We start from the raw sequence: 27031 nt of genomic DNA on the forward strand, positions 1-27031 counted from the left end.
CTGGGTAAGCTCTTGTTTTAACTTGGTTTTCTCTGATTTCAAAATGAGCTGGAGCATCTTTTCATATGCTTGATGGCCTTTGGGATTCTTCTTTGGTAAATTGCTTATTCATAATAATTCTTTGGCTGTTTTTTCACGGGGACTCATATTTTTCTTGATGACATGGAAGGTTTCCTTATACATCCTGGATACTAATCCCTTGCGGGTCTCAGACACTGCAGACCTCTTCTCTCAATCTGTCAGCTCTGTTTGCTTTACCCATGCTATCTTTTGTTTGAACAGAAGACTTTTTTCCCCATTGTTTTGTGCCTTCTCTCACCAGTACTCTTTTTCTGTAACTATGTTAATACCCTTAGTCCCTCCGCATTTTAAATGTGCTGGTATAATTAAACTCTGCTGATTCTCCTCAGCAGTCTGTCTTATGACTTTTAGCCTCTATTAAATTCTATTAAGGATGACTTTGCCTCTTAGAGTGTAAGGCCCGCACGCAAGTATTATTCATATATTTATTCAGCAAATACATGTTGTAGACCTACTGTGTGTTAGGCACTGTGTTATATTACAGACAAGGTTTAGAGGTTATGAAACGTGCCTGTGGCTTTTCATAGGTGGAGCCGGGTTTTGAATCCTGGTCTGTGACCTTTCCTACCATGCTGCTTCCCTTGCAAATTGCATTTGGTTCCTATAGAACTGTGTGTCAAATTTCTACATCTTTTCTAACAAATGGCCTAAGAAGTTGCAGAGCAAAGTGTTCTCCCACAGCATCCTGAGGAGGGGAAAGTAATCAGGAAAGAAATGGAGGTAAATGTGGCTGTGGCCATCCGGGGCCTGGCAGGCCTGGGGCCTACCTGCTGGTGACTGACCCCAGGCTGAGAGTGCAGGACCTGGAGGAGACTGGGAGGCTGCCTCAGCCTGCAGAGGAAGGTCTTAAAATAACGCCCAGGCCTGTATCATCTAATCCTTCCTGAGAAGCTCAAATCATCCCTTCCAGAAGTGCTCTAGTTCTAAGGGGCGAGAGATACAGCACGATCATCCTGGGGCTAATTTCCAGGCAAGTTGGCCTCCCGAGCCTTTCCTGGTAGTGATAACTGTGGGCAGGCGCAGTTTTCACAAATTCCAGTGGAGGGAGGGCAGCCAGTCAGGAGAAGTGCTGGGTGAGGAGGAAATCTGCGTTTGGGCCGGAACCAAACAAAGCAGAAATTCCTCCTGGGACAGTTTTTCCCCAGAGGACAAACACTGGGAAGCCTGTTTACTGGGCTTTAAAAGCCCTGATCCCTGGGCACTGCTTCTTGACCTCAGGCCTTGCATCTCTGTGGTTCCACTGCTGGTGGAAACCTCCTTGGGTCACCCCAGGACAGACGTGTACTGTTATGCCCCGAGTTCTGGGGTCTCCCAGGGTTTCCCAGTGCTCTATCCTTGTTTCTGCTGCCCCCTTGAATTCTGAGCCATGACCATGTACGTATAGAAATGCACTTGAGAAGGGTTTAGATCAGTGATGTCACATCAGGTTCACTTTTAGGCTCCTTGGATCAGTTGGTGGCTTGCTGGAATCCCCATGGATTCTGAACCCTAGGATTCTGAGACAGAATCCCCGTGGGCACAGTGGAGGGAGAGTAGAGGGGCACGTGAGCTGTAATCTGTTGTCTGCTGTGTAGATGCATCCATGAACATCAGAACCCTAAAGGATTAATAAGGAAAAGATAAGGACGGCTTTTTTGCAAATCCAAGAGTGTCCTTGAGGAAGCCTGTTAGTCTCTCTGGCCTTCAGTTTCCCTTATGTGTAACGCTGGGGTTGAAATATAATTCTCGAGGTCCCTCCAGCCCTGGTCTGCCAGGATTATCCACGGGTCTGTTTCAAGGTGGATCCTGACCCTTCGAGGTGATGGAGTCTGACCTTGACTTTGCTCCCTTAGGTTTAGGCCTTGGTACCCTTGGTAACAGGATCCTGGACTGAGTGACCACCCAAGGCTTTTCTGGTGATCTTAATGACCCATATTAGACTTTGAGCTTTGGGGTTATTCTCTCAAGGAACAAGTGGTATTTGGTGAAATGCCTGTTTGCTGTGGCAGTGTGAGGTTTAGGTGAGGAAATAGCAACATTTTCATTAGGAGGTTAGACTGTCCACTGCCACACAGTCTCAAATTATAGGTCTAGAATCTGGAGGAAACTCATTTAAGATAGAGGGCGGGGGATGTGCCTGTAGATCATGAATCAGGTGCTATACCTGGAAACCAAAAGCATCTTTGGAGCCCGGAAAGGAGAGTGTTCTTGCCCTTGGTCGCCTTGGGTGTAGGCGTGTACTTAGGACAGCAATCTAGATTCTCAAGCATCACGTAGGCAAGATGGTTCCCGACTCTGCTAGTTCACATTCTTACCTCGTAGTTGAACAAGTGCTGTGGGGTCACCACACGTTTGCGCAGCCTGTTCTGCCAGAAACTGTCCCAAGTACAAAAAGGAATGGTGTACAACTCCTGCCCTCAAGGAGACGAGGGTCTGCTGGAAGAAGCAGGGAGGTAGACGGGCACCCTCCCCCCCGGGGGGGGGGGGCTTGGATGCGTGCTTGTGAAGGTTGTGATGTTGGTAACGTAAAGGGTGTTTGTAGGCATCTGGAGCAGGGACCAGTTGGCCTGAGGGAGTTGGGGAAAGCTTTGAAGTTTAAAGTTTGAACTTTGAAGAACTGCTCCCTTCACAAAGGTTTTTGAGGTAACTTATAAGAATACACACCATAAAAAGGGTCAACATAAATAACATATTAAAACAAGAGAAAGAGAAAATGTGGCTTAAAAAGTTAAGATTCGGGAAGAGTTAAAATGTAGATATTCAGGCGCTGCAGCCCAGAATAGCTATTACATCTGTCCCTTTGCAAAAGCCAAAAGTGAAACATCGTCAGAGAGCAGCCATACGCAGTAAGTTGTTTTTCTTGGGGCCTCACTCTTAAAGGGCTTCATGGGGGTGGGAGGGAGGTGGTGCTGAACAGGTGAGCCTGTAAACCAGCGTTTCTCAGAATATACTCTAGGGACCTGCATTAAAGCTACATAGAGTACTGGTAAAAAGGCAGAGTCTGGGGCCCCAGCCCCAGACTTAGCACATCAAAAGCTCTGGGGAGGAGGATCCAAGAATCTGCAGTTTTACACGCTTCCCCAGATGATTCTTTGTGTACTCCACAATTTGAGAACCTCTGCAATAGATGGAAACCTCAACAGTATCTTGAAAGCAAATGCAATAACGCGAGTGAGGGTACTTGGCCCTTGTTTGAAGGCTGGGTGAGAATTTAATGGGAGCGAGAGCAGTGCCCAAGAACAGGCAGTTCCCCTGAGGTTCATTCCTCGCCAGGTCACTTGCAGGTCATATTTTGGAAGACCTACACAGCGTGGCAGTTCAGGCACACGGCAGGGCCGCTCCTCAGCACAAAGATGGACGGAGGAGCAGCTGGCCCCAATATGCCCGATAGTGCATATGCCTGGGGTCCAGCTTCCCCTTGGCCACCTGGGCTCTGCTCTGCAGCCTTCCTGTGGCAGGCTCTTTTATTTTTTTTTTATTTTATTTTTACTTTGTTTTTCTCTGTGCCCCCAAATGCAGGGTTCTGAGACCACAAATGTGCTCTGCTTCCTGTCGAAGTGTTTTTCCCCCCAGGGTCTAATAGTGGCTTGGATGGTGAGTTGGCAGAAAGAACAGTGGGTGTTGAAATTGTATTCTGCACGCATTGTGCCCAAGACATATCAAGTCAGCCTTTGGAATAGATTATTCCTGTTTTCCGGTCACGGAGTTGTATGTTTTGAAGTCTTTATTTTGGAAGACACTTCTTTATTGAGAAAGGGATGAAGGAGGGGTCACAATTGTTGTCCTTGGGTTATATTTTTAAATATTTATTGTTCAATTTTAAAGATATACCGAAAGGTATAAAGAAAAATACCCTGAACATCTGGTTTAAGAAATAAATCATTTCCAGTACTTTTGAAGCCTTCGTGATTTAGATTTTAAAACCCAGTAAGACATGGTTAATGTGAGCCTTGAGCAGTCCCATCTGGTGGCTCTCTGTCCTGTGCTCCTCCATCGGGTTTTCTCGAGGTTTATTGAAATCCTCTTGGTTGCTTGCATTGGTGGCAGGGAGACTAGCTGTGCACCATTCACTCAGCTCAGATTTGTTGGCGTACTCCGTGTCCACGGCAGCCAAGTGGACGCTCACAACTCTTCTCCCAGAGAGGAGCTGAGGGGCCCAGTGGAGTCAGCTGCTTCTCTGCAAAGCTTTTCTTGACTCTGTTCCCGGGCCCCGGAGTTGACTCCCCTTCCTTTGTGCCATTTCAGCTCTTCTCACCACTGTCACCCTCACCATCGTTGTTTGCTTTGCTGGTCTCCCCCCTGCTAAGGGCAAAGACCTCTTCTTAACCCAGCCCCACTGCTGCATGCCTGGCACCAACTGGCATGTGGTGTGTGCTAACCAGGTGCATGGTTGAATGGATGTGGTGCTATGAGTGTTTAAAGAAGGCGGAGGAAAAGTAAGAACCAACCTTGAGTGGGTCTGAGAAGGCTTCCTAGGGGAGGTGATGTTTGAGCTGAGGCCAGGCAGCTGTTGGATTGGTGATAAGGAAGTCCTTGGAGAATTCTGGAGAGCTTCTCTTCCCTGAAGGACTGGGGAGAAGATTTGGGATGAGCCCCATGCAGTAGATGGTGCTTCTCATTTTTAGTGTAAGGGGTTACAAGGGGCATCATGAGTTGGTGGGACCACTGCAGACAACTGTCATTCCCAAGCCTGGGGATTTAGTAGTGCCTGGCTTGGCTTCCAGCATACATCTGGCCGTCGGAAGACTGGTACAGAGAAAAATGGCTCACCCACAAGAGCCTGAGGAACGACACTGTAGTGGGGCTGAGGGGTGGGCAGTGGGAGGGATGGCTTGAAGGGGGGCTATGCCATACTGTTAGGTCTGAGGCTTGACCAAGGAAGAGATTCCAACATCTCAGCTTGTTGAACCACAAAGCTCTGGGCATTGTCTAGTTCCCAAATCAGTGAATTTCATTGCTCAAGAAAAATTTTTTTTTAAAACTTGGAGGCCTGACCCATGGCTGCAAGTAAGGGTGTTTTAAAAAATTAAATTAAAAAAGATAAATCCAGCATCAAAATCCACTGTGATCATTTCATAAAAGAAAGGGGATTTTAACATTTAAAGAATAAGAAGCACTTCATCTTGGAAGAATGGGCATTCTGATATATTGATTACATTGAGCTTAGTGAAGGACCACTTACATTATCTTTGACCATTTTGTCTCAGGCTCGTGAAACATTGTCACCACTTCACGTCAGGCCAAGGACTGTCTTGACCCATTGGCTGGTCAGTTGGGAAGCAGTGGCTAGATGTTCCAGACTCTTTTGCTGAGGCTGGAGGAATGAACGAGTGGTTCAGCCAGCATGGAAGTGAGGCAGGGAGTCTGTGCTGGGCTGGCTCTAGATTCACAGGGCTTTTGATGGAGGGGCATATGTGTGTTTGGGTTTGCCGTGCTGGGCAAGGGAGCAGTGGAATCTGTCTGACTTGAGTTCACACATTGAAGTTATTGAGCGACTTACATGCAAGGCTGTGACCTAGACTCCCAGCTGAGAGGCCCACGTGGCAGGGCTTTAGTGGGGGGAGCCGAGGACAGGCTCACATCTGCTCATCTGCTTACGTAACCCTGCTTCCCAGCTCTTAGAGCCAAGAAAACACACAAGCCGGCCCAGCAGGGCCGAGGGCTTGTGGTAGCACGCGCCACGCGCTGCACAGCAAGGGGGCCTTGGCTCGGCCCGAGGACCGTCAGGAAGCCTCAGCCCTCCGCTTCCTCCCCACGCCTCTCCCGAGGCCCCCGCGGTGGCTCTGAGACCTGCTGGCAGGTCTGTGTAGTTCTAGGCAGAGCTGGTCACTGCCCTCTTGGAGTCTGAGCTCTTTGGACTTTCTAATTAGGGCAAAGCCAGGTGTGCCACGAAGGGCGTCCCCTGCCGCGTGGCAGGAGGTGTGCCGGGCATGCAGGGAGGCCTCCCGGCTAGCGCCGGCCCCAGGAAAGCATTCAGCTCCGGGTCTGGCGCCACCACAGCTGCCAAGCACTGACCCGTCTCAGGGGTGTGAACTGGGGGGGTTCACAGAGAAGGCAGGGAAAAGAATTGCCAGATTGGGCAAGATGGGGGTCAGGGTGCTCTAGATGTGTGGGAGACATGGGGTTGTGAGAGGGCACGGGGAGGAGTAGGGGAGTGAGAAAGAGGCTGTTCGGTGATCAAGCTCTGCATGGAGCCACTGGGGCAGCAAGTCCCTCGGACAGCCTTGAACCAGGGTAGTTTTCACGTGGGTCCTGCCACGCTCAGCAGGGGGCTCCCTGAAGTCAGGAACTGTCCTGTCCATCCCATCGCCTCCCGCCTCCCTGACCTGGCACACCACCTGGCACACAGTAGGTGTCCAGAAAGGATTGATTGAAACGAATTGAAAGTGGCCTTGACACACCACAGAAAATGTTTACATTAAACAAACTCTTCAGAAAAGACTCTGGCTTGATGGTTGAGTAGGCTCCTGTGGACGTGGATGGACGGTCACATGCTGTTAACCCCTATGCGGGGGCTGAAGGAAGAGGAGGGGGATGGAAGATGGACCACCCAGGTTATCAGCTCCCATAATTGGGTAGACAGTGTTATCAGCTGCTGAAGGAACTCTGGAGCAGAAGCGGATTGGCCATAGGTGGTGGTGGTGGTGGTGAGGTTAAATAAGTGTTCATGTGAGTTCCAATCCCTGCAGTTTACAAATGGAAACCAGTATCCTGAGAGTGGCTGGTAGTCGCCCAAAGATCATCCAACAAGTCACTTGTAGAGCTGAACTAGGACCCAGGCAGCCTTTCTCCTGACCAGGAAACTCTACCTCAGGACCATCTTTCTGGAACTGCCGAAGGGGTGAAATTAAGACGCTTCTAGCCTGCAGGTGTCTGCTCCAGGGAGGGTGGGCAGACCAAATGTGAATTCCTGTTTTCTGGGTTGGTTTCAGAAGTTGTGAGAAGGTTGGTAGGGTGACAGTCCAGATGCCTCTTGGGTTCCCAAAAATGGAGTTATGTTTAGCAGCATCTTCAGAAGCAAAAGTGGGGCGGGCTGGGGATGGGGCGCAGATGTCGTGGGGCCTTCTGAAGTGAGAAGAGCCCAATGACAGATCTTCTTTTCATGTTTTTCACAAGTGCCCTTGTGAAAAGTGCCCTTGTGCAGCAGGGTCTCCCAGAAGGCTTTGCCCAGGGTTGGGGAGTAGAGCAACCCAGGCCTGCTGGACCCTGTGGGAAAGGGCTACCTCCATGAAAGCCCCAAGGCTTGTGAAGATGGGCGGTCCGGCTCCCCTCTGCCCATCTTGCCCAATAAGAATCCCTTGGGCTCCTTGTTATTTACGTGGGTCCTTCCCAAGATCTACCGAGTCAGGTTCTCTAGGGGAGAGGCCTGAGATTCCTTATTTTTACTGATTACTTCACATGATTCTGATGATAGAATGTGTTCACACTCCTCACATTTTTCTGTGGAGACAATGGCCAGGCTGACCCCTTACTTAGTTCTGGGGCATAGTACCTACTCACCTGAGGGCACCCTGGGAGGTTGGAGCTGGGTCAGCAGGCAGTCATGTGAGGGACTGATCTGTGAGGCCTCTTCCTCCAGAGACCGAGGTGCACGGCCAGGCAGAGACTAGGGCTTTTGATCCCTGAAGACCCCCTTCCTGCCGCACGGGGTCTGCCGTCTGTGCTCTGTGGGAATGAGGAGAGCAAAACGACAAGGCCAGACTGGGGCTTCGATTTTAAGATCCTAGTCTCTCAATGACGTTAGAGGAAAGAGGGAAGAGCGTTCCTGGCAAAGGGAAAAGTGTGGGCATAGGCACAGTTTATAGGAACGGGAAGGGGGGTAGAGCTGAGACTGAAGGGCCTTGTTGCCAAGCTAAGAGGCTTAGCCCTACCTTGTCCAAGGCTATAGCCTTAGAGCCATCGGAGGGTTTTAGCAGGAAAGTGATAGGCTCAGAGCTGTGTCTCAGAAGAAAATGAACTAATGGGAGCAGGTGCTGTGATGATAGAACTGGGTCAGCGTCAGAGGGAGGGAAGGTGTGAGGAGTCCTGGGGATCCAGGAGAGGGGAGAGGAGGAGGAGATGCAGGTCCACACCTGCTGACAGGCAAGAGGAGCGAGAGTCACAGCTTCCTTTTCTTGGGCTGCCTCATTTCAGGGGGGTGAGTGATCCCTGAAGACAAGAGGTGCTTGGAGAGCTACATACTATTGACAAACAAACAGGGCGGCAGAGAGCTGCACACTGGACCCTGGGTGGTTCTCACCAGCATGTTTCAGGTCAACTTGCTCTGAGTTTGTGGTCTGGGTCTGGCTTCTGTTCTGTAGTGTTTACGTTCCTTCCTTTGTTCCTGTGGATAGTTTACTCCATAGGTAAAGCTGGTTATGCTAGAGTAACGGTTCCTAAAGTATGTTCCCTGATAAAATGATTATATGGCCAAATTTTAGGAAGTGGTGGGGTAGATAAAGCGAACTTCTTGACTGCACAGCTTCTCAGAGCTTTTGGTATGCATTATGACTTTCCAGAAGCAAGATTTACTATGCAGCGTTCCCAAACTTATTTGACCAGGGGACGTGTTCTTCCATTGAGCATCTCACTGGGACTAGTGTTTCCTGGAACCCACTTTGAGAAAGTCTGGCCTACAGGGAATACTGGGGACCTGGGTTCAAGTGTTGACTCTGTTCCCAATTCCCTGTGTGTCCCTGGGCTAGTCATCTTTCTCCTGCCCTCCCCATGTGTGCTGTGGCAGGGGTGGTCGTCAGACTTGGAGGAGTGAGGTCCTCTCTCAGCTCCACCTGTTTCTACTTGGGAGACGGGGACTTTCATGCCTGTATCTGGATCTTCACCCTTGCCTTTTCCTCTACTACTAACCTGCCACTACCTCACAAGCCACCATCCACGTCTCATCAATTTGTCTTCTGAGCCCAGAGCTGTCTTACTAACTTAGTTCTCTCATTTGGAACCATGTTCTTCTAGGCCAGAAACTTTGGAGTTGCCCCTGACTTTTCCTCCCTTCTTCATCCCCTACTTACTCTAAGCATTCTTCTTTGATGTTTGTTCTGGCTGTTTCTTCTCCCTGCTACCCCTTAGCTCCTCCAGTCCCTCCCCGTCGAGCTTGTTTCATCTGTGCTTCACTTCCGTTCCTGAGACATGAGTTACTCATGCCACTCTCTGCCGCCTTGTAATTTCAGGCTCATTTCCTCCACAGGGACCTCCCCAACACACACGCAACACTTTCCCCTGACTAGGTTAGGTTCAGAGAGATGATGTAAGTCATCTGTCCAAGGGCACGCAGCTGGGAGGTGGCAGAGTTTCAACCTCAGGATTTCTGAGAAAGTGCTTACAACAGCTTGTCAGGAGGTCTGAGCAGGAATTACTCCATTTCCATTTTTCGGTTGAGCAACATAGAGTCTGAGAGGAGTGGGTCCTAGGAAGGTGAAGTGCTTCAGAGGGTGACCAGCTGTCTGGGTTTGCCTGATACTGAAGCGTTTCCTGGGATGGTCAGTCACGCTAGTGCTGGACATGGTACCCAGTGCTGGGCCAGAGTGCCTTTTCCACAGCCACACTGCCTCCCAGGAGGAGATGCTTCCAGCGGTAGCGGCCTGGCCACCTGCAGAGTCCTGTGGCCTGATATCTTCTCCTTCCCTCCACCTCTCTAGTCGGCCCCATGCTGATTGAGTTTAACATACCTGTGGACCTGAAGCTTGTGGAGGAACAGAACCCGAAGGTGAAGGTGGGTGGTCGCTACACCCCCAAGGACTGCATCTCTCCTCACAAGGTGGCCATCATCATTCCATTCCGCAACCGGCAGGAACACCTCAAGTACTGGCTGTATTATTTGCACCCAATCCTACAGCGTCAGCAGTTGGACTATGGCATCTATGTTATCAACCAGGTGAGGTCTGGGAAGATGGAGGGAGGGAGGGAAGGAGTGTACACGTGTGTGCACGTGCGTGCGTGTGCGTGCGTGCGCGTGCTTGTGTACTCAAATATGTGAGTAATGAGGGGTGAAGGAATGGAAGTGATTTTTTAGACATCTGGCATTTTGCAACTCCACTACCACCACCACCCCCCTCCTTATCTTGGTGCAAATGAGCTAAATGCCATACAGTGTTGTTTTTGTTTTTGTTTTCCCAAGAGTATAACTTTGGTATTTCAAGTTTATCCTGAATACCTAAATTCCTATCTTTAGACTATAACCTCCCAGCTGGAATAACACATCTAACTTATCTAAATACCAAATTCCCTTGAAATTCATCTGAAGAGACAGGATGCATTTCCATGTCTAAAAGGTCCAGTGTCCATTTCATTTCAAGATAAACTCTGGGTCTGCTTGTAGTAAGTTAGCTTGAGTAGTAAGATTGCTAGCAGTTGACAGCTTCCATCAAAGTTGAGGGACTTTGTGGGCCTTCCTTGGACCAGAAGACTTGCTTAAGAAAAACCCTGCCATCAAGGAACACTTGTCTGATGCCAGTGAGCACATGTTGACCATGACAAGACTCAGGAGCCCGTTATTAAAGCAATGGCAGTGAGCGCCTGGAAGAGGAAGCCACCATCACCAGGAGCCAGCAGAGATTACTAGGAACAGGCCACGCCAGCTGCATCTCCTTTCCCGCTTTGACAGTTGTTTTACCAGTAGATGAATGATACACTGTAGACACCGTGTCAGATCTTATTCATCAAGGCATCTGGTGGCCTCCCACAAATCTGCCTGAGCAGAGGAGAGACAGCTGTGGTCTGGATGGCGTATAAACTAGATTAGATTAAAATATATACTTGGGTAAAGAGTGTAAAAGATAGTTAGTGATGATGCCAAGTTTTTGAATTTAGGTGACTGTGGTCAAGGAAGACTTGGTGTGGGCGCCCGGGGGGAGAATGCGAATGTATAGAAAGCTTGTATTTTAGGTGAATGTGAGATTTCCCTTCAATTATAAAGTCAAAACAAATATTGGACCAGTGAAACTTAGCCACTATCTTAAACTCCTATGACATGTTTATATAGATATTCCCCACGTTTCCAATAACAGATTTCCAAACGTCCTACACCAGCTATTTCCTCCTGCCCGCCCCAGTCCAAGCTGGCAGAACAACTAGGCAAGCCAGCTTGGACCAGTGGCCCCACTGTGCCGGCTAACACTGGACACTGCCTAGGATGGGGCTTCTCCCAAAGTGTGCTTTCGGAAATGGAGATCTGAGGCCAAATGCATCTGAGGAATGCTGGACTGAACAACATGAAGCAGGTTTCATTCCTGCAGAGCCTTCAGCGTACTGGTGTACATGACAGCCTCCAGAAAGACTCCGCACATAGTGTTTCCTGAGCTCATCTGACCGGAGAGCCGTTTTCCAAGAACCATCTCAGGAGAAGAATGTTCCGTGAATTGAACGTTGGGGAACGCAGGCCTGCATTAACACCTCCTCCCCTCCCACCTCCTTACTTTCCCTAGGATACTGAGAAACATCCCCAATTCCTATCTTTTCCCCCATGTATCTCAGCATCGGAAGTATTTTATTTTTCGTTTTTCAAACATTTATGTCTTTTTTTTTTTCTTTTTTTCTTTACGCAGGTTTTTAATTGTAAAATACGATATGCCTACTGAGAAGTGCACAGAACAAAACTGTCAGTGTAGCAAATAAAAAGAGAATACTTACATAACCACTACTCGAATCTGAAAGTACTGATACTTGTCAACATCTCAACAACCTCCATACCCTTTTCTCATCACAAGCTCCTTCCCTCTTCCCAGTTAAACACCATCCTCACTACTTGACAATCATTTCCTTTAACCTGCATGCATCCGTAACAAAAGAGTTTAGTTTTTTCAACATCTAACTTTATTCATTTATTTTTTTCACACACACACACACACACACACACACACACACACACACACTGTATTTTATTTTTACAAGAGATAAATAAACTGACACCAAGCATTGTAACATTTACGTCTTTTTTTCCTCTAGTCTTGTCAGTATCGTCGTCTCTCCCCCACCCCATCCCCCCTACCCCTGCCCCAGTGCGTGTCTTTTTGCTTCTTCATCTTTTCCTTCTCTTCCAAGGGTTAACTTTTCACCTTTGGTGAATAATTTCCTCTTTATCTCCCTCTCCCCCAGTTAATCTAATTTCTTCTGCTCCAGCTCTGCCCTGATTATTTCTTTGGGAAAATATGATCTGACTTCCGGGTAACCAAGTCATAAAGAAACTTGAAGTCTGCTCTACCTTTCCAGTGAAGAATATCTTGTATGGTATCTGTAAAGAACCCATAATAAAGTGATGATAGGAAACCTAAGCCTTGAAAAGAAAGAGGTGGGAGGGGAAACATTTGGAGCGTGCCCCGTCTACAGATTAGGACCTTCCTGTGTTCTCTGCTTTACTGTTATAGTAAGGGAAAGGGAGTTCATAGCATCTGGCTTGGGCTTTGTGTACCATTTGTTGAGCAAATAGGCCTCTCAGCGTCTTCCTGTCTCAGACACCCTGCTGTCATTTTGATGCTTCATTCACCACCACCCCCAACACATACCCCATTTAAGATGAGAAAGTGCTTAAAATAGGAGGGGCCCCTGAGACATCTAGTCCAGGGGTTCTCAGACAGGTTTTTAAGAACAAAACCTCTTCCTGCCGCTTTAAAATCCTCCACAGCCCCCCATCCACAGTGGGTCACAATGGTGCTCTTCTACTTGAAGTGGGGGCCATGTCCCCATCTCTGTCCCCTGACTTCCCCTTCAGTCTTTGCTGGGGTTCACGTGTACCCCTGAGGCCAGATAGTGTGAAAACTGTTCTATCTTGCAGGTGAGGAAACTGAGGCTCGGAGAGGGGAAGTGACGGGTGGGAAGCCACGTAAGCCACAGTAGGGCTGCAGCTCAGAGCCCAGTGCCCGTCTCCGAGTGCCCTCTCAGTGCGTCAGCACTCACTCCCTCCTCAAGGCCATTTAGTCCCTCCTTCTCAAAGCTGGGTGTCCAGGGCTGGGGGTGAGCACCCGGCGCAGGCTGCCTGGGTTCCGGCTCGGCTGCTTGCCAGCTCGGTGACCTTGGGCTTGAGTCCTTCACACCTCGGTCTCCTCAGTGGTGGGAGGGCAAGGTCTTAGTCCTTATTAGCACACAGGGCTGTGACGCACCCGGCACACAGTGAACCCTCGGTAAACATTAGCTGATTTGAGTTCCTTCTCCCCCCACCCCGCCCCATCCCGTCCCCTTCTTCCTGCCTATTTTCTCTGCCCAGGACCGTGGTGATAAACTCCTTACTGCTCTCTCCCCGCCTCCTGCTTCACCCCCGCTCGATACCAGCGTTGAGACCCTCCCTCCCACTCGTGTGGCCTCCGTGGGGTCAGATAGTGGACTTAGGGACCACGGCAAGCCCACCAGCTTCTTCAGAGAAGGCTTGTGTCTCAAGCTCCACACACAGGGGTGAGCTTTCACGGGCTTTTGGGGCTCCTACCCTGTCCATACTAAGCTATTAACCACCTTGGTTTGGTTTAGTCCCCTCCAGTCACCGTAATGACTTCCCTCTCACAATAAGCGGGGTACAGGTGGGTGGCGTGCTTTACGGGTTGAGTAAACCTGGAGAAGCGGCAGCGTTGCTGTTGGTTCTCAGTGTCCAGCTCTCTTCCTGCCCTGGCCGGCCGGCACCTGAACATCCCATTAGGGTTCTGGCAGGTCCAGCCTCTTGGAGCCAAGGGTGCTTCTCTGAGGCACAGGTGTCCTGCCCAAGGTCCAGCACTGGGACCCTGGTGCGGAGGAGGAGATCAAGACGTTGTAGCAGATGGGAGGTGGGGTGCACACTGCACTTCTTCATACTTTAATTGGGGAGGGAAACCAGAAAACCACCAAAGGTAAGGGGAAGGCAGGTTGTCACCTGGCAGCACTAGCCCTGAATCAGAAATACAGGATGTTTGTGAGGTTAGCCGCCATGGGAATTAACAAACGGGTGAGGAATGCAGGCCCAGCTGGCCAGGTGGGCTCGTAATAACCATGGCAGCCCTTTGCCCCAGAAGCAGTGCCCAGGATCTGTCTCTCTGATTCTGTTTGTATATCCCCTGGCGCCTCTGATCTCACTCAGCTGCCTACAATTTTTCTAGTTCTGGCCGTGTCATGCCCTCTCTGAACTCTTCGGTATGTGCCTGCCGTCCACAGGCGAGGGTCTAAAGGGCCTGAAGGCCTGAGCTTGGCATCTGAGGGAGGCCCTCTGCAGCCCACCCTGACCGACCTCCGGCCACCTCCTCTCAGGCCTCCTTCACACCTTTAGGCCACAGCCACGCTGGACTCGCCACCATCCCCGAGACACGCTCAGCTGCCCTCCTGTACCTTTGCTTATGCTGCACCGTCCACCTTCCCGCTGCGTGCCTCCCCTTCCCTCCCCTGGTTGCTCTCTTTCTGGCCACTATGGGAGGCCCTCCCCAGCCTTATTAGCTCTGTGAAGGCCTGGAGTGGAGCCGACTTCTCCATCCGAGCTGTCCCAGGCCACATTGTGCTTTCTAGTGAGCGGGGGAGAGTGGAGGGGTGATTCCCTATGTGCGTGTTCTCCCCGCCCAGCGGCCCCTAGACCCTCAGGTCTGACTTGCTCGTCTCCCTGACCACGCAGCTCCATGCACGGTCCACCGCAGGGTCAGGGTTTGGAGCACGGAGTTGCTTTCTATGGCTCCTGCCCTTTTACTTCCACCTGCTCTCAGGACCCCTTGCTCTCAGTTCTCTGGAGAGGTCTGTGTCTCTTAGAAGTGAAGCCTCCTTTCCCCTCCAGGCCAGGTCATGACCCTCGGGAACCTGCACAGCCTGCTCCCTCCGCTCCCTCCCCCGGGCCTCTCCCCAAAGCTTCCTGTTCCTGGTGGACCAGGGGTGACCTCCCTTTTCAGGAAAAATGCAGAGAACCTACTCTAAGCCCTGTGGTGTTTGATGGTCATAAAACTTTGTGGTCTTTGGGACTGAACCTCTTTCACGGTCTCACTTTGAATTCTGGCCCTAACAGCCCCTCAGGAGGCAATGGGTACTCCCACCGTCCCTGCTGAGGGAAGGCTTCCGGAGGGGAGCAGCTTGCTGGGGGTCCCATGACGGCTGGGTGGCAGAGCTAAGATTTGGACAGAAATCACCCGAGGCCTAAGGAATGCCTCACCTTGCCACGTGTATTCCCCTCACTGGGGAACAGCTCCACATCCACTTGGCAATGCCCCCATGAGTCCCACTGGGTCACGAGAGGGGGGCAGCAGCTTTGGAGTAGCAGCCTCAGAACCTCCTGGAAGGCTTGCCCAATTGTCATGCTTACAGGTAAAACCTGGCCTGAAAGGGGGCCCCAGCTCGCACCTCAGGAGTCTCCGTCTAGCTTTGGAATTTTTTCCCTCTTCCTTTTCATCTGTGCACAGTCGTGAGGTGGTTCTAGGCTGCTTGTCTGAGACCAAGTGTGGGCAGGTTTGGAGACCACCGTTTGCACCCTCAGTGAGTGAGAGCATCTGTCACCGCCCCTCAGCAGCTTACCTCTGTCACTGGGCCAGGCAGCTGGTTCCTAAATGAGGCCAAGACGAATTAGAGTGAAGCAGGCTCATGAGGACAGCTGCCTGGTCCTGAGGCCCCCCTGGTTTCGTTTCATCTTGACTGTGTCTATTTACCATCACCCCGCCCTGCCTTCCATTTCCTGCCCGAGCTGGCAGCACCCAGATTGATGTGTGCAGGAGTGGGGCTCGGGAGGGGTGAGGCCAGTCCTGTTCTGTAGCACCCCCTTGCTGCGGATATCTGTACCCTACCACTGCTTGCGTGCTGCCCCAGTGATTGGTCGTTTCCTTTGCTGTGTGTTTTCCCCTCTCTCTGTCTGTGGCTCGCTCCAGTCTCCTGGGGAATGTGTAGAAGCACTTACAGGTACTCCAGTCTCCCGGGGAATGTGTAGAAGCACTTACAGGTACTCGCAGAGCTGGGGAATTGCCTCCCTGGGCCTTGTTCTGGGAAATGTCATTTTCTCTGTTCACCATTGACTTCGTGACAGGGAACGACAGCTTATTAGGAATTTGCCTTTGCCCTGGAACAAGGGTGGTCACAGCCTGGACATTTGCCTCTCCTCCTTACGTCTCTCCCTTGCAGCCATCTTTGTCTCTTTTTTCTTTTTCTTTTTTTTTTTTCCTTCTAGTGGGGGCCTTTTGCTTTTATTTGTTAATCCTGTTTGTAGCAAAGCAAGCTGAAGGAGGACCTCCTCTCTGTGATCTGCTTCTTGCTCTCCACCTACTTCCTCTTCTGTGCCCTTCACCTCCTAGAGAGAGAAAGAAAGAGAGGAATGCCGACCTAACTACTGCTGTGACTGCTGCTGCTGCTGCCACCACTGCTGCCACCCTGGTAATGTCCACGTGCCCCTAAATCCAACTCAGAGCCCAGGCCCTGCTGGTCAGGGGGAAGCTGTGTAAATAATCCTGAGAGTGTGCCGTCTCGAGCCCTGGGGTCTCCCGGGCAAGGCCACGGCCTCTGTGGGCTCACTCAGAAATGCTGAGGCTGGTGGGAGCCAGCCTGTTGGGCAGAGGTCGAAGAGACTTTGCCTTAAAATCAAGCCACAGTTGTGCTCATACTGTATGTGTATATACTTTTGTATCTTGCTTTTTTTCTTAAATTCTATATCATCAGCATCTTCCCATGTTATTTCATAGTCTTCATAATCATCACTTTCCATGCCTTCATAGTAGTTGAACATGTAGTGCTACCATAATTAACATAGACATTCCTATATTAGAAGACATTTAGATAATTTCCACTTTCTCACTAGTGTAAATAATACCGTAATGAACATCTTTCAGTCTGCAGCTTATTCTGTGTTTGCTTCTTCCACATTTAGATTCATTTCCCCAGGCTAGATTTCGGATACGAGACTATGGGTTCAGAAATGGTTTAAACATTTTTCTGGTTCATAACATAAGTGGCTAAATTGCTTTCTGAAAAAGAAGCCTTTATTTTCTAAGTGTTTTTCTGCAGAAAATATCATCTCAGTGCCTTGGGCCCTGGGAGAGAGGCAGGCATCCTGCTGTGGCTGCTGTTGAGCTGGGGTTTTAAAACTGTTCTTTGTGTTTACCTTGCCCAGAATCCCTGCTAAGCTGTTCTATTAGCTCAGTTCTCTCTGAAGGTACCTTATGGCTCTGACGTGTGTTCTAGTCCAGGAGAGGCCAAGGATGTGCTCACTCTTGTGACTAATGACTTTGGCAAACAGAGAACCACCCCCTCAGCACCCTGAACCTGAAAGGGCCCGTTTCCTTCACTTGCTGGGAGGAGAGCTTAAGTCTCAGATCAGGTTTTACTGAGGGCCCTGTCCAAGCTCAGGGCTACCATATTATTATGGTTCAAAGCCAGAGACCCAACTGTTGTGAAATCATGGGTGAGTGGATATTTGCCCTCCACAAACTCAGCATTTGTATAATCCCAGTAATTCTCTGGAGATCACCTCTCAGCCAGCCTGTCTACCATCCCAAGGCCTGCAGGTCAGTCCTGCCTCAGGGCTGCCCAGCCAGAGCGTCCTCTGCTTTCCTACCACCCATTCGGCCTAGGTCTTTCCTTTTGGCGTCTGAGTGGGCACAGAAAAGCATGAAAGAGGGTATTTCTGCAAACATTTGCACTGCCTGCAGACCTGCCTCTGGATCTGTGGGCTTGAGAGCCTGTGGGTTACTGTCGGTGTTGCGGGGGTGGCTTTGTGATGGGCAGGGCTTGTGTACAGAAGCAAAATTGTCTTTCCCATCACATAGAAATTCTGATTCTTTGAGACTCTGGGCTTCCGGTTGATGTTTCCAACCTCATTGCTGCTGTGTCTCTTGGTGGAGGAGGGGCCAGGTATAGTCAGCCCCCAAGCCATCATGGTCGGGGGATATGTGTGCTGGTGTACACACTGGGGACTGACATCCAGGGAAGCCAGGATGGTTTGGTGGATCTTCTAGAGACTGTTAGAACTTGGACAATTGGGGCTGTGGTTTTCTGTAGCTGATCATCTGTCCCCTGTTGCAATCAGAGAAAGGCTGCTCTTGCCTTAACCACAGGATTTGCCTGGGGATTAGACCAGATTTTGGTACCTTTCCTGAAAGCCCCACAAAGGCTGCTTGCAGGTGCAGTACACAGGCCGAGGGAGCAGGTGAGGCATGAAATGGGGAAGTGGAATCCTTGCCTTAGCCCTTCCGGGGAGGCATTCTCTGCTTGCCCAATGCCATTGCCTCGTCTCCGATGTCTCTCACATGAATCATGCAACAGCTTCCAAACTGGTCTTGCTGCCCTCATTTGGGGAGTAGGGCACAAATCCCTCCTTGACGCACAAAGCATAATTCTTGTTTAAAACCGCAAGGGCTCCTGAATAAAAGATGAAACCTTGAGTAATTTAGCAGAGTTCCCAGCCTCCCTCTCCCCCACCATGTTTTGGTCCACATCCACCTTCATGTCTTATTCTGGCTTTCCCAGTCTGTATTTCTTGTAGTTCCTTGAATGCTCTCTTTTCCTCACAGCCTTTACAAATGCTGCTCGCTCTTCTAGGAATATTTTTCTCATGCCTCCCAACTAAACTTGGCTAACTTCTTCGAGGCCTTCTCTGATTTTCTAGAATTGGGTTTGTGTTTCCACCTCCACTTCTCCATATGTGCCGGGCTCCGGAGCTCCTTCTCTTCCCTCCCGGGTAACTGTCCACCGTAAAGAGCTCATCGCCCCATGACAATTGCCTGTTTAACTTGGAACTCCTCAAAAGCAAGGCTTGTGTCTTTTCTTTTTCTGTATCCCTACTGCTAAGCATAGACTAGACACCCAATAAATGACAAGAATGATATATGAGAAAGAGGGAGAAACAGGACCCTCCGGTCCTCTCCTGTCTCTGGAGCTGGCTTTTCTTTTCCTTCTTTTTTGATAATCACTTAATTGAGATATAATCACGTACCATACAATTTACCTATTTTAAGTATATAATTCAGTGGCTTCTTAGTATACTCAGAGTTGTGCATCTGTCACCACAATCAGTTTTAGAACATTTTCATTAAGCCAAAAAAAAAAACAACACCCTGTACTTCTTAGCTACCAATTCCTCCATTCCTTCCAGCCCTAGTAGCCACTAATCTACATTCTGTCTCTATGGATTTGCCTATTGCGGACATTTCATATAAATGGAATCTTATATGTGATCCTTTGTGACTGGTTTCTTTCACTTAGCATGGTGTTTAAAATTTTTTTGTGGATGTGTTTTCATTTCTCTTGGGTATATACCTGGGAGTAGAATTGCTGGATCATATGGTGACTCTTTGTTTATCCATCTGAGGAACTCCAGACTGTTTTCCAAGATGGCGGCACCATTTTATATTCCCACCAGCAGTGTATGAGGATTCTGTTTTCAGTGGACATACTACTTGCCTTTCCTTATGTTTAGTATAAATGAGGGCTCTAGAAAAAGGTTTTAATGCCCTAGAGAGCCATCTGATGCTTTTTTTATTTTTTTAATAAATTTATTTATTTATTTATTTATTTTTGGCTTTGTTGGGTCTTCGTTGCTGCACGCGGGCTGTCTCTAGTTGCGGCGAGCGGGGGCTACTCTTCATTGCGGTGCATGGGCTTCTCATCGTGGTGGCTTCCCTTGTTGTGGAGCGCGGGCTCTAGGCACGTGGGCTTCAGTAGTTGTGGTTCATGGGCTCCAGAGCACAGGCTCAGTAGTTGTGGCGCACGGGCTTCGCTGCTCCGCGGCATGTGGATCTTCCCGGACCAGGGTTTGAACCCCTGTCCCCTGCATTGGCAGGCGGATTCTTAACCACTGTGCCACTAGGGAAGCCCCATCTGATGCTTTTTAGGACATTTGTCCCTGCCGCCCAGATCTGCCAGAAGGGCACTGGGTTTGCTGTGTGAAATGTCTAAGGGTGTAGCCTCTGCCAGGCTTCCCACCTCACATCTCCTCCCTCTACCCCAGGCCAACACGCCTGACCAGGCCCGGGCTTCTGTCCTCTCTGGATTGATCGTTGTTGGCTTTGCTTGACTGATACACCCACTGTCAGGATCGTATGCCCCGTCATAAACAGTTTACAGGCTTTTCTGCGAGCTTTGGTCAGTGAGATAGTTGCCCTGTCCAGCTGTGGGAATGTCATATTGGTTTTTGGCCTTTCTTCTTTCTTCCTGTTCTCTCCCTCTGTTAAGAGGAGCCAGTTGCCCTAGAAGGAATGGATAAGTATAACTAACTCTTGTCTATCAATGTAAGATGCAGCCTGCACTTAAAAAGCTCGGCCTTTCAGAGGGACACTTGCTCCCAGTGCACCAACTTCTCTATGCCAAGTATGACTTCCCAAGCTTATCACACATCTCTCAAGGTCTCTCTGACTTTTTTCTGCTGCTATAGAGGTCCTGATCATATGAGCCACAGGCTAACTCACTTGAGCCTTAATCCTTTTTAAAACCCTCCTCCTCCATCAGAGAAGCAGGATTTGGGAGGAATCTTGAAGCTGATTAGGAGGGACACACACAAACATGAGAGAAGGAGGAGTCTCCACGTTGGATATGAAAAGGTCTGACTGTTCAAGATGGATGGGAAAACCTATTCCTGTGATAATGAGAGTAGCTGCCATTCGTGCGTTGCCAGGCAGTGTGCTAAAGCCTTTTCATGCATTGTCCCATTGAACACAACTCATCTGTTTTCATCCCTGTGCCCAAATGAGGAAATGGAGGCCTAGTGGTGTGATTTGCCCAAAGTCATATAGCTAATAAGTGAAGAAGCTGGCATTCCTGGGATAAAAGTGCATGTGTCTGTCACAATTGTGTATTTGGCTTTGCCAGACAGTAGGTGCTTGACCAGTGTTTCCCTGAGTGAATAAAGTAGTGGATGCACTGGATGAATGTGCCCGATGAAGAGGGGCAGGAATGAGAGCTGGGTGTCTTCCCATTCCCTGGAGAGGAACGAGCACCTCCTGTTAATCGTGGTGATTGGCAGACTGCCCAGGGCCTTTCTTATCCAGAAAGTTACCCAAGGTGCTGTACCATTTCATCCAAAGAAGCCTAGAACTGACTTTTCTATAATCCCAGGGGAGGAAGAGAAACATACACACACACTTTCCTCATCTACCATTCTGCTGCTCTGGTGTTCCTAGGGGCCCTGGTAGGTACACCTGCAAAAGTGTACCCTGCCCTTTCCAGCTCCCAGGATCACACCGGTGAGGCCAGGCTGAGAGGGAGGATGGGAGGAATGATGTGTAGTTTTGGGTATTTTGGAAAACTGCCTCACTAGTTGTAAGCGTGGGCCAGACACTGCAGCACCTTATTGAGTTGAAGGAGCTGTTAGGCCACACACGTGGAAAGGGGTAGAACAGGTCTGCTCCTTGGGTTTCTCCTCCAGGCTGCCACTGGTCTTGGGGCTTGGCACCAGAGGTGCCCGCTCATGGTTCCATATTTCTAGTTCCTGAGAGAGGAGAATGCTTAGTGTAGTCTCAGTCAGGCATCTGCTTAGATCAAGCAGTCGTGGCCAGTAGGCCAGGTGCTGTGGTTCAGACATGGCCACCAACACCTGCTCCTGTTACGGGGAGGGGACCAAGAGGAGGGAGCACTGGGCAGCCACCCGTGGGGGCCTACTGCACAGCTGGGAAAAGGCTTTGTTGGAACATTGCCTTTCCACTTGTTGGAAAAATGTTCAATGGGGCTGAATTTTATCTCACAATGTTAGAGAAAGCTATCTCTTTTAGGGTCTTTATGGGGCTGGAGGAGGAAGATGGTACAGGCCTCTCTCCCATCACTGGGAGGTAGAAGGGTGTGGGAGGAATGAAGTTAATCTGATTTGGCGTGAAGGTTGTTACAACCTTCATGCACCGTGCTTGAAAAGTACATACCTGTGCCTGGTGTATCATATCCCCCAGAGAATATTAGCAATGTGTTATTGTAATAATTCCAACAACTTCATATTCTTCATATGCATTTCCTAAACTTTGGCTGTTTTTTTTTTTTTGGGTTTTTTTTTTTGTGTGTGTGACCTCGTGACTTACACAGAATTAGCTGAAGGCAGAATTCTAAATGATTCTTAACTGGTGAGGCAGCCAAAGAACACCCTGAGTGCCACAGGGCACAGCCTTCTCCCTTTACCATGCATGGTGAGAAAGCTTTGTCACGGACTGAAGAAAGGAGCCCTTGTGTAAGATGTTTCATTTACTCTTCTGGGCTGCTTTTTCTGACTTTCTGGTACTTGTCTTTCTCAAGTGGTTTGTTTCCCTGAGTCACCCTCCTGAGACAGGGGGCTGTGGCACCGTCTGTGCTCTCCGTACTCACACAGTCCTCTCCACTGGAGTCCTGGAGAGAGGATATTCAGCATTCTACCTTTGAGACTGTATAGCTACTGCAGGCCCTTCTGGGGCACATTTTTTTTCCCCAAAGTAGAGGGCCCTGATCTTGTTGGTCCCAAGAGATATTGGGAAAGAGCACTCAGTGAGGATTCCAGGGTGTTGGGCTCCAGCACCAGCTGTGTCATGTATGTGGCCTTCGTTTCTTCATGGCAACGTTGGGAGAATTCTGGCCAGGATGAGAGCATGGGTATGGAAGGGCTTGTGAACTAAGTGTAAGGGTGGAAGGGTGGCTGTGTCGATGCTGTTACTAGCCTTACTAACCTGGGGTCATGGGAGTTGTGATTGGTAAGAGCACAGACCCATGGTGGTGACCCTGAGGGGCCCCTTAGTTCGGAGTCTCCCAAAAGGATTGCCATCTGCCATTGTAATGTTGAAGCCCATCTGTTGGTCTACTCATCCATCCATCCATCCATCCATCCATCCATCCAGTGGTTATTTACTGAGATCTTATTATATGCCAGGCAGTATTCTAGGCAGTGGGTGAATAAAAAGTAAAAAATTCCAGCCTTCATTGACCTTATGTTCTAGTGGGGGGAGACTGAAAATAAACAAGAGAAGTAAATAAAATGTGAAGTACCTTTGCACCAACACACTTGATTCTGGGGGACCCGATGGTTGGCGTCCTGAAGCAGGTGTCCTCCTCGCTCATACACACTGTGTCTATCGTGCCGAGGATCACACCGCTCCCCACCCTACACTGTGAGCGCTGTGAGGGCAGAGATTGATTTGGGTTTGCCCTATTTCTCTGGTACCTAGTTTAGTGACAAACACCTGGAAGGCACACAATGTGGTGATCAAACCATAGTCAACCACACAAAGCAGGTAGAAGTGAAAAAGTCCCATGGTCACCAGTTACCTGCGTGACCTGCAATTAGCCTATATATACTATATGAATAAATGACACGTATCTTTAAATGCCTTTCACCTAACAATACCATCTTGATGATCATTTCCTTTTAGAGCCTCCTTATTTTTTTTAAACAGCTCTATTCCATTGTATGGCTGTACCATGGTTTATTTAAGCAGTTTCCTGGTCATGCTTACGTCATTGCTTGCAATCTTTTGTTTTGGTGAACGTGTGATGAACAGAGTGAACACGTTCACCCGTCATTCGCACACTTGCAAGTCCTACAGGATAACTCCTAGAAGTGGGATTGCTGATTCAGGGAATGCCATTCGGTATTGAGTTGTAAAGTGAGGGCAGAAAATGAGGCCCAGGAATGGTCTAATGACCACGTGCAGTGGACAAGTCACCAGTCCCCATGAGTGTTCTGCTCAAAGGCCTTATAGCATCTGATATCATGTTTTTTGTTTCTGCACCAGGCTGGAGAATCCATGTTCAACCGTGCGAAGCTCCTCAACGTTGGCTTTAAAGAGGCCTTGAAGGACTATGAATACAACTGCTTTGTGTTTAGTGACGTGGACCTCATTCCAATGAACGACCGTAACACCTACAGGTGTTTTTCGCAGCCACGGCACATTTCTGTAGCAATGGATAAGTTTGGATTTAGGTAAGAGATGTTCACCGGAGTCTGCAGAAAACATATTGGTCTCTTCTGTGACAACTAGGGAACGCAATTCCTCCAGCCCAGGAGTAGTGCCTCTTAGGCTCTGGAGGAGAATGCCTGCTCTGAGAACTGGGTGCTTTTTAAGCCCATAGTCAGTTATTATTTAAGGAGGAAAATGGAGTCCAGAAACACCTATACCTCTGCACATCCAGGCAAGAAGAGTTGTTATATTTGGGATGGTGTTCGTCTTTAGGCTCCAAACAGCAGCTATATTATTTCACTTTCTTCTCTCCCCTTCCCCACACAGTTTGGGAAACAAATTGGAATCATCTTCCCCCAGTAAATTCTTGGGCTTGGATACTTCGGTAGATGTTCCTTGGCACTTTAAGAAGGAACATGTTTCTGTGTCCTTGCAAAGCACAGGCTTCTGCTCAAACACTGGGGCTCAAACTTCTCCACCAAAATGCCTCTTGTGAGGAAGCCGGCTGAAGCCTGTCCCCAGGAGCAGCAGTGTTACCTAAAGCACATTGTCACAGGGGGAAAATAGCCTGGTAGTCCATTTTTTTTTTAATCTTAAAAAAGAAATTTGCGTTTTGTTCCGTAATTTAGCCACGTTTGTATCAACATAAAATTGTTTTAAGTCGCCTATCAGTTGGGAACCCTGAGCTCTCCCTCCCTGTTCTGAGTCGACACGGGAGCTCTGGGAAGCTGCGCTGCGGGTACCCGTGTGCTAAGCATCCCTGGCCTCGGCTGACTACCGCGGTGTGGTGGGCCTCTGCCGCCCAGCAATGCCTTGGTTTAGATACAACAACTTCTTTCAGACTCATTTATTCTCATCGTTTCTTTCTGTCCTCCCTTGCTGGGAGCATGAGGGCTGTGAGATGAACGTAGGGATGTTCTGAAGTCCTTCCCCCAAATTAAAGGCCTTCAGACCATAAACTTACTGTCTTAAAGGGGGGAAATTTGACTACAAATGGCACTCTGTACCCTCCTATCTTCCCCCTCTCCCTCCCTGTTTGTGTATCTTCTTCTCTTTGAGATACACCAGCTCCTCTGAGTTCCTCCCTTGAAGCGTGGTGGTGCTTACCTAATTCTTTACCACAGCACCGTGTTTGTTTTACCCAGAACTAGTTAGGCTTGGGAGACGGGGCAGGTAGGTAAGAGAAAGCAGCAGAGACAACAAAACCAAATCTTGTCAAAATAGCATATACTTCCCCCTTGAAGTGGCTAAGAGTCCATTTCTATAAGAACACTGATTATGAAGAAGCCTTAATGGCCTGGCTACCTCTGGTTCAAACCCTCACATTACAAGTGCAGACTGTAATGTGCGGTATGCCAAAGGGGGATGACTTGGCACTTAAATGATGACACCTACTTACAAGTAGATTATTTTTGATTCGTTAAAGCAGGCCCCCAGGGATCTTTGCTTGTATATGCTTGCAGTCAGAATTCCGGAATGTATTTGAAAATAATAATTGCATCTTTTTTTCATATGTTCTATATGGTTTGGCTGACTTCCCCCTCAAAGTCTGAGTTAGAGTTTGCCTTCATTTGTGTGATGGGCTTTGGTCTCTTTGGATTACAGTAAGAGCTCAAGTGTGGTTTGGAGCTGCACACAGGTTTGTCACAAAACCGCAACCTTTAAAAGACCCACAAGAAGGCCTTTGCTTGGCCTCTAGGCATGTCCAGATTCTTAACATTTCTCGTCAGTTCTTCCTCTGCATCCCTCAGGAGTCCACGATTCATAACCACCAAAATATTGAAATACAAAAAGGTTTGGAAGGATGAGAGCCCAGGTGCCCTACTCCTTGAAAATGTGTCAAAATAGATTCACCATTATACATTTTGCTATGTCAGGATATGGTAGAATTTTCCAAGAAAATTTTATTTTAGCAAATTTTCAGAAATGCTGTCTTGACTCTTGGGGTCAGTGTTGAAGCTAGTATATCTCTGGAAGAATGAAAGCTAGACTGTAGATGGGCTGGGGGTGGAAAGGGGGTGTTGGCAGTGTGGGCACAGGAGACTCCTAGGACCTTCTGTACAAGGATTTCCTGTGCAGGAGCAAGCAAGACACATGGGAAGCAGGTTCCTGAGCGGTGCAACAGAACTGGGCTTATGTTCTTGTCACAGACTGATTTTCTAGATAACCACAGGGGCAACACAATGTTCTTAGAAAGAGCAAGATTCTACTTTTTGGTATCTGTGTCTTCTCTAAGATAATCTTGAGTCTGATCTGAAAACAAAACAAACAAAGAAAACCCACATAAATCCCTAATTTAAAAGTTCCAGAGAATAAAAATAACTTTAGAAGTGTTTATATTTTGAGCCAGCTTTATTTCAAAAAGTCAAAACTTACTAACCACTGGTCATGTGTGTGTGTGTGTGTGTGTGTGTGTTTGTTTTTGTTTTTTTCCCCCAGCCTACCTTATGTGCAGTATTTTGGAGGTGTCTCTGCTCTAAGTAAACAACAGTTTCTCACCATCAATGGATTTCCTAATAACTACTGGGGCTGGGGAGGTGAAGATGATGACATTTTTAACAGGTAATGGTCACAAATTAGATCTCTTTCTTCAGTGTCTCCCTTCACTTCTGGTCTTTCTACCAGTGCTTGGTTATTCTGCAAGGATTGACCCTCAGGAGGAATGCAGTTCCCACCCAGCCCAAATTCTTAGGTGTGCCCTGCTGTAGGTGCTATAGGTGATAAGGAGTGTCTTTAGGTGGGACTTCCCTGGTGGCGCAGTGGTTAAGAATCCACCTGCCAATGCAAGGGACACTGGTTCGAGCCCTGGTTTGGGAAGATCCCACATGCCGCGGAGCAACTAAGCCCATGCGCCACAACTACTGAGCCTGTGCTCTAGAGCCTGCGAGCCACAACTACTGAAGCCCGCGTGGCCTAGAGCCGCAACTAGAGAAAGCCCACGCCCAGCAATGAAAACCCAACGCAGCCAAAATAAATTGAAAAAGTGTCTTTAGGAAAAGCAGCTTCTGTGATTTTTGCATTACCCTTTTGGAAAATGTAAAATAAGAACCATGTGAAGGGGTGAGTTTACTTTGACTCATGCTATGTGGCCGTCCACACCCTGGGCCTCTTTGTAAGCTGGTAAACCTTTATCATGTGAGTTGTCATCACAGATGGTAAAAAACCATTTGTCCGTGGCATTTGAAACCACATTCTGCTCAGTTCTTCCCGGCAATGGAATTTCCAAC

At 48.9% G+C, this 27031-nt stretch overlaps 1 protein-coding gene across 7 annotated transcripts in view; it reads left to right on the forward strand.

Annotated features, from left to right (window-relative positions):
- B4GALT1 (beta-1,4-galactosyltransferase 1) overlaps positions 1-27031 on the forward strand; it is a 49792-nt gene that overhangs the window by 17024 nt on the left and 5737 nt on the right. For 2 of the 7 annotated variants that reach the window (XR_005020266.1, XM_036854981.1), the window contains exons 2-4: positions 9693-9928; positions 23640-23827; positions 26244-26366. Coding sequence is in view for 6 of the 7 variants with exons in the window: in XM_036854981.1 (XP_036710876.1) it covers positions 9693-9928; positions 23640-23827; positions 26244-26366 (547 nt within the window). In the remaining variant the exon portion in view is untranslated. The other 5 variants (XM_036854986.1, XM_036854983.1, XM_036854982.1 and 2 more) reach the window with 5 other exon arrangements.

Source organism: Balaenoptera musculus, chromosome 6, assembly GCF_009873245.2.
Source record: "Balaenoptera musculus isolate JJ_BM4_2016_0621 chromosome 6, mBalMus1.pri.v3, whole genome shotgun sequence".
Classification (NCBI taxonomy): Eukaryota; Metazoa; Chordata; class Mammalia; order Artiodactyla; family Balaenopteridae; genus Balaenoptera; species Balaenoptera musculus.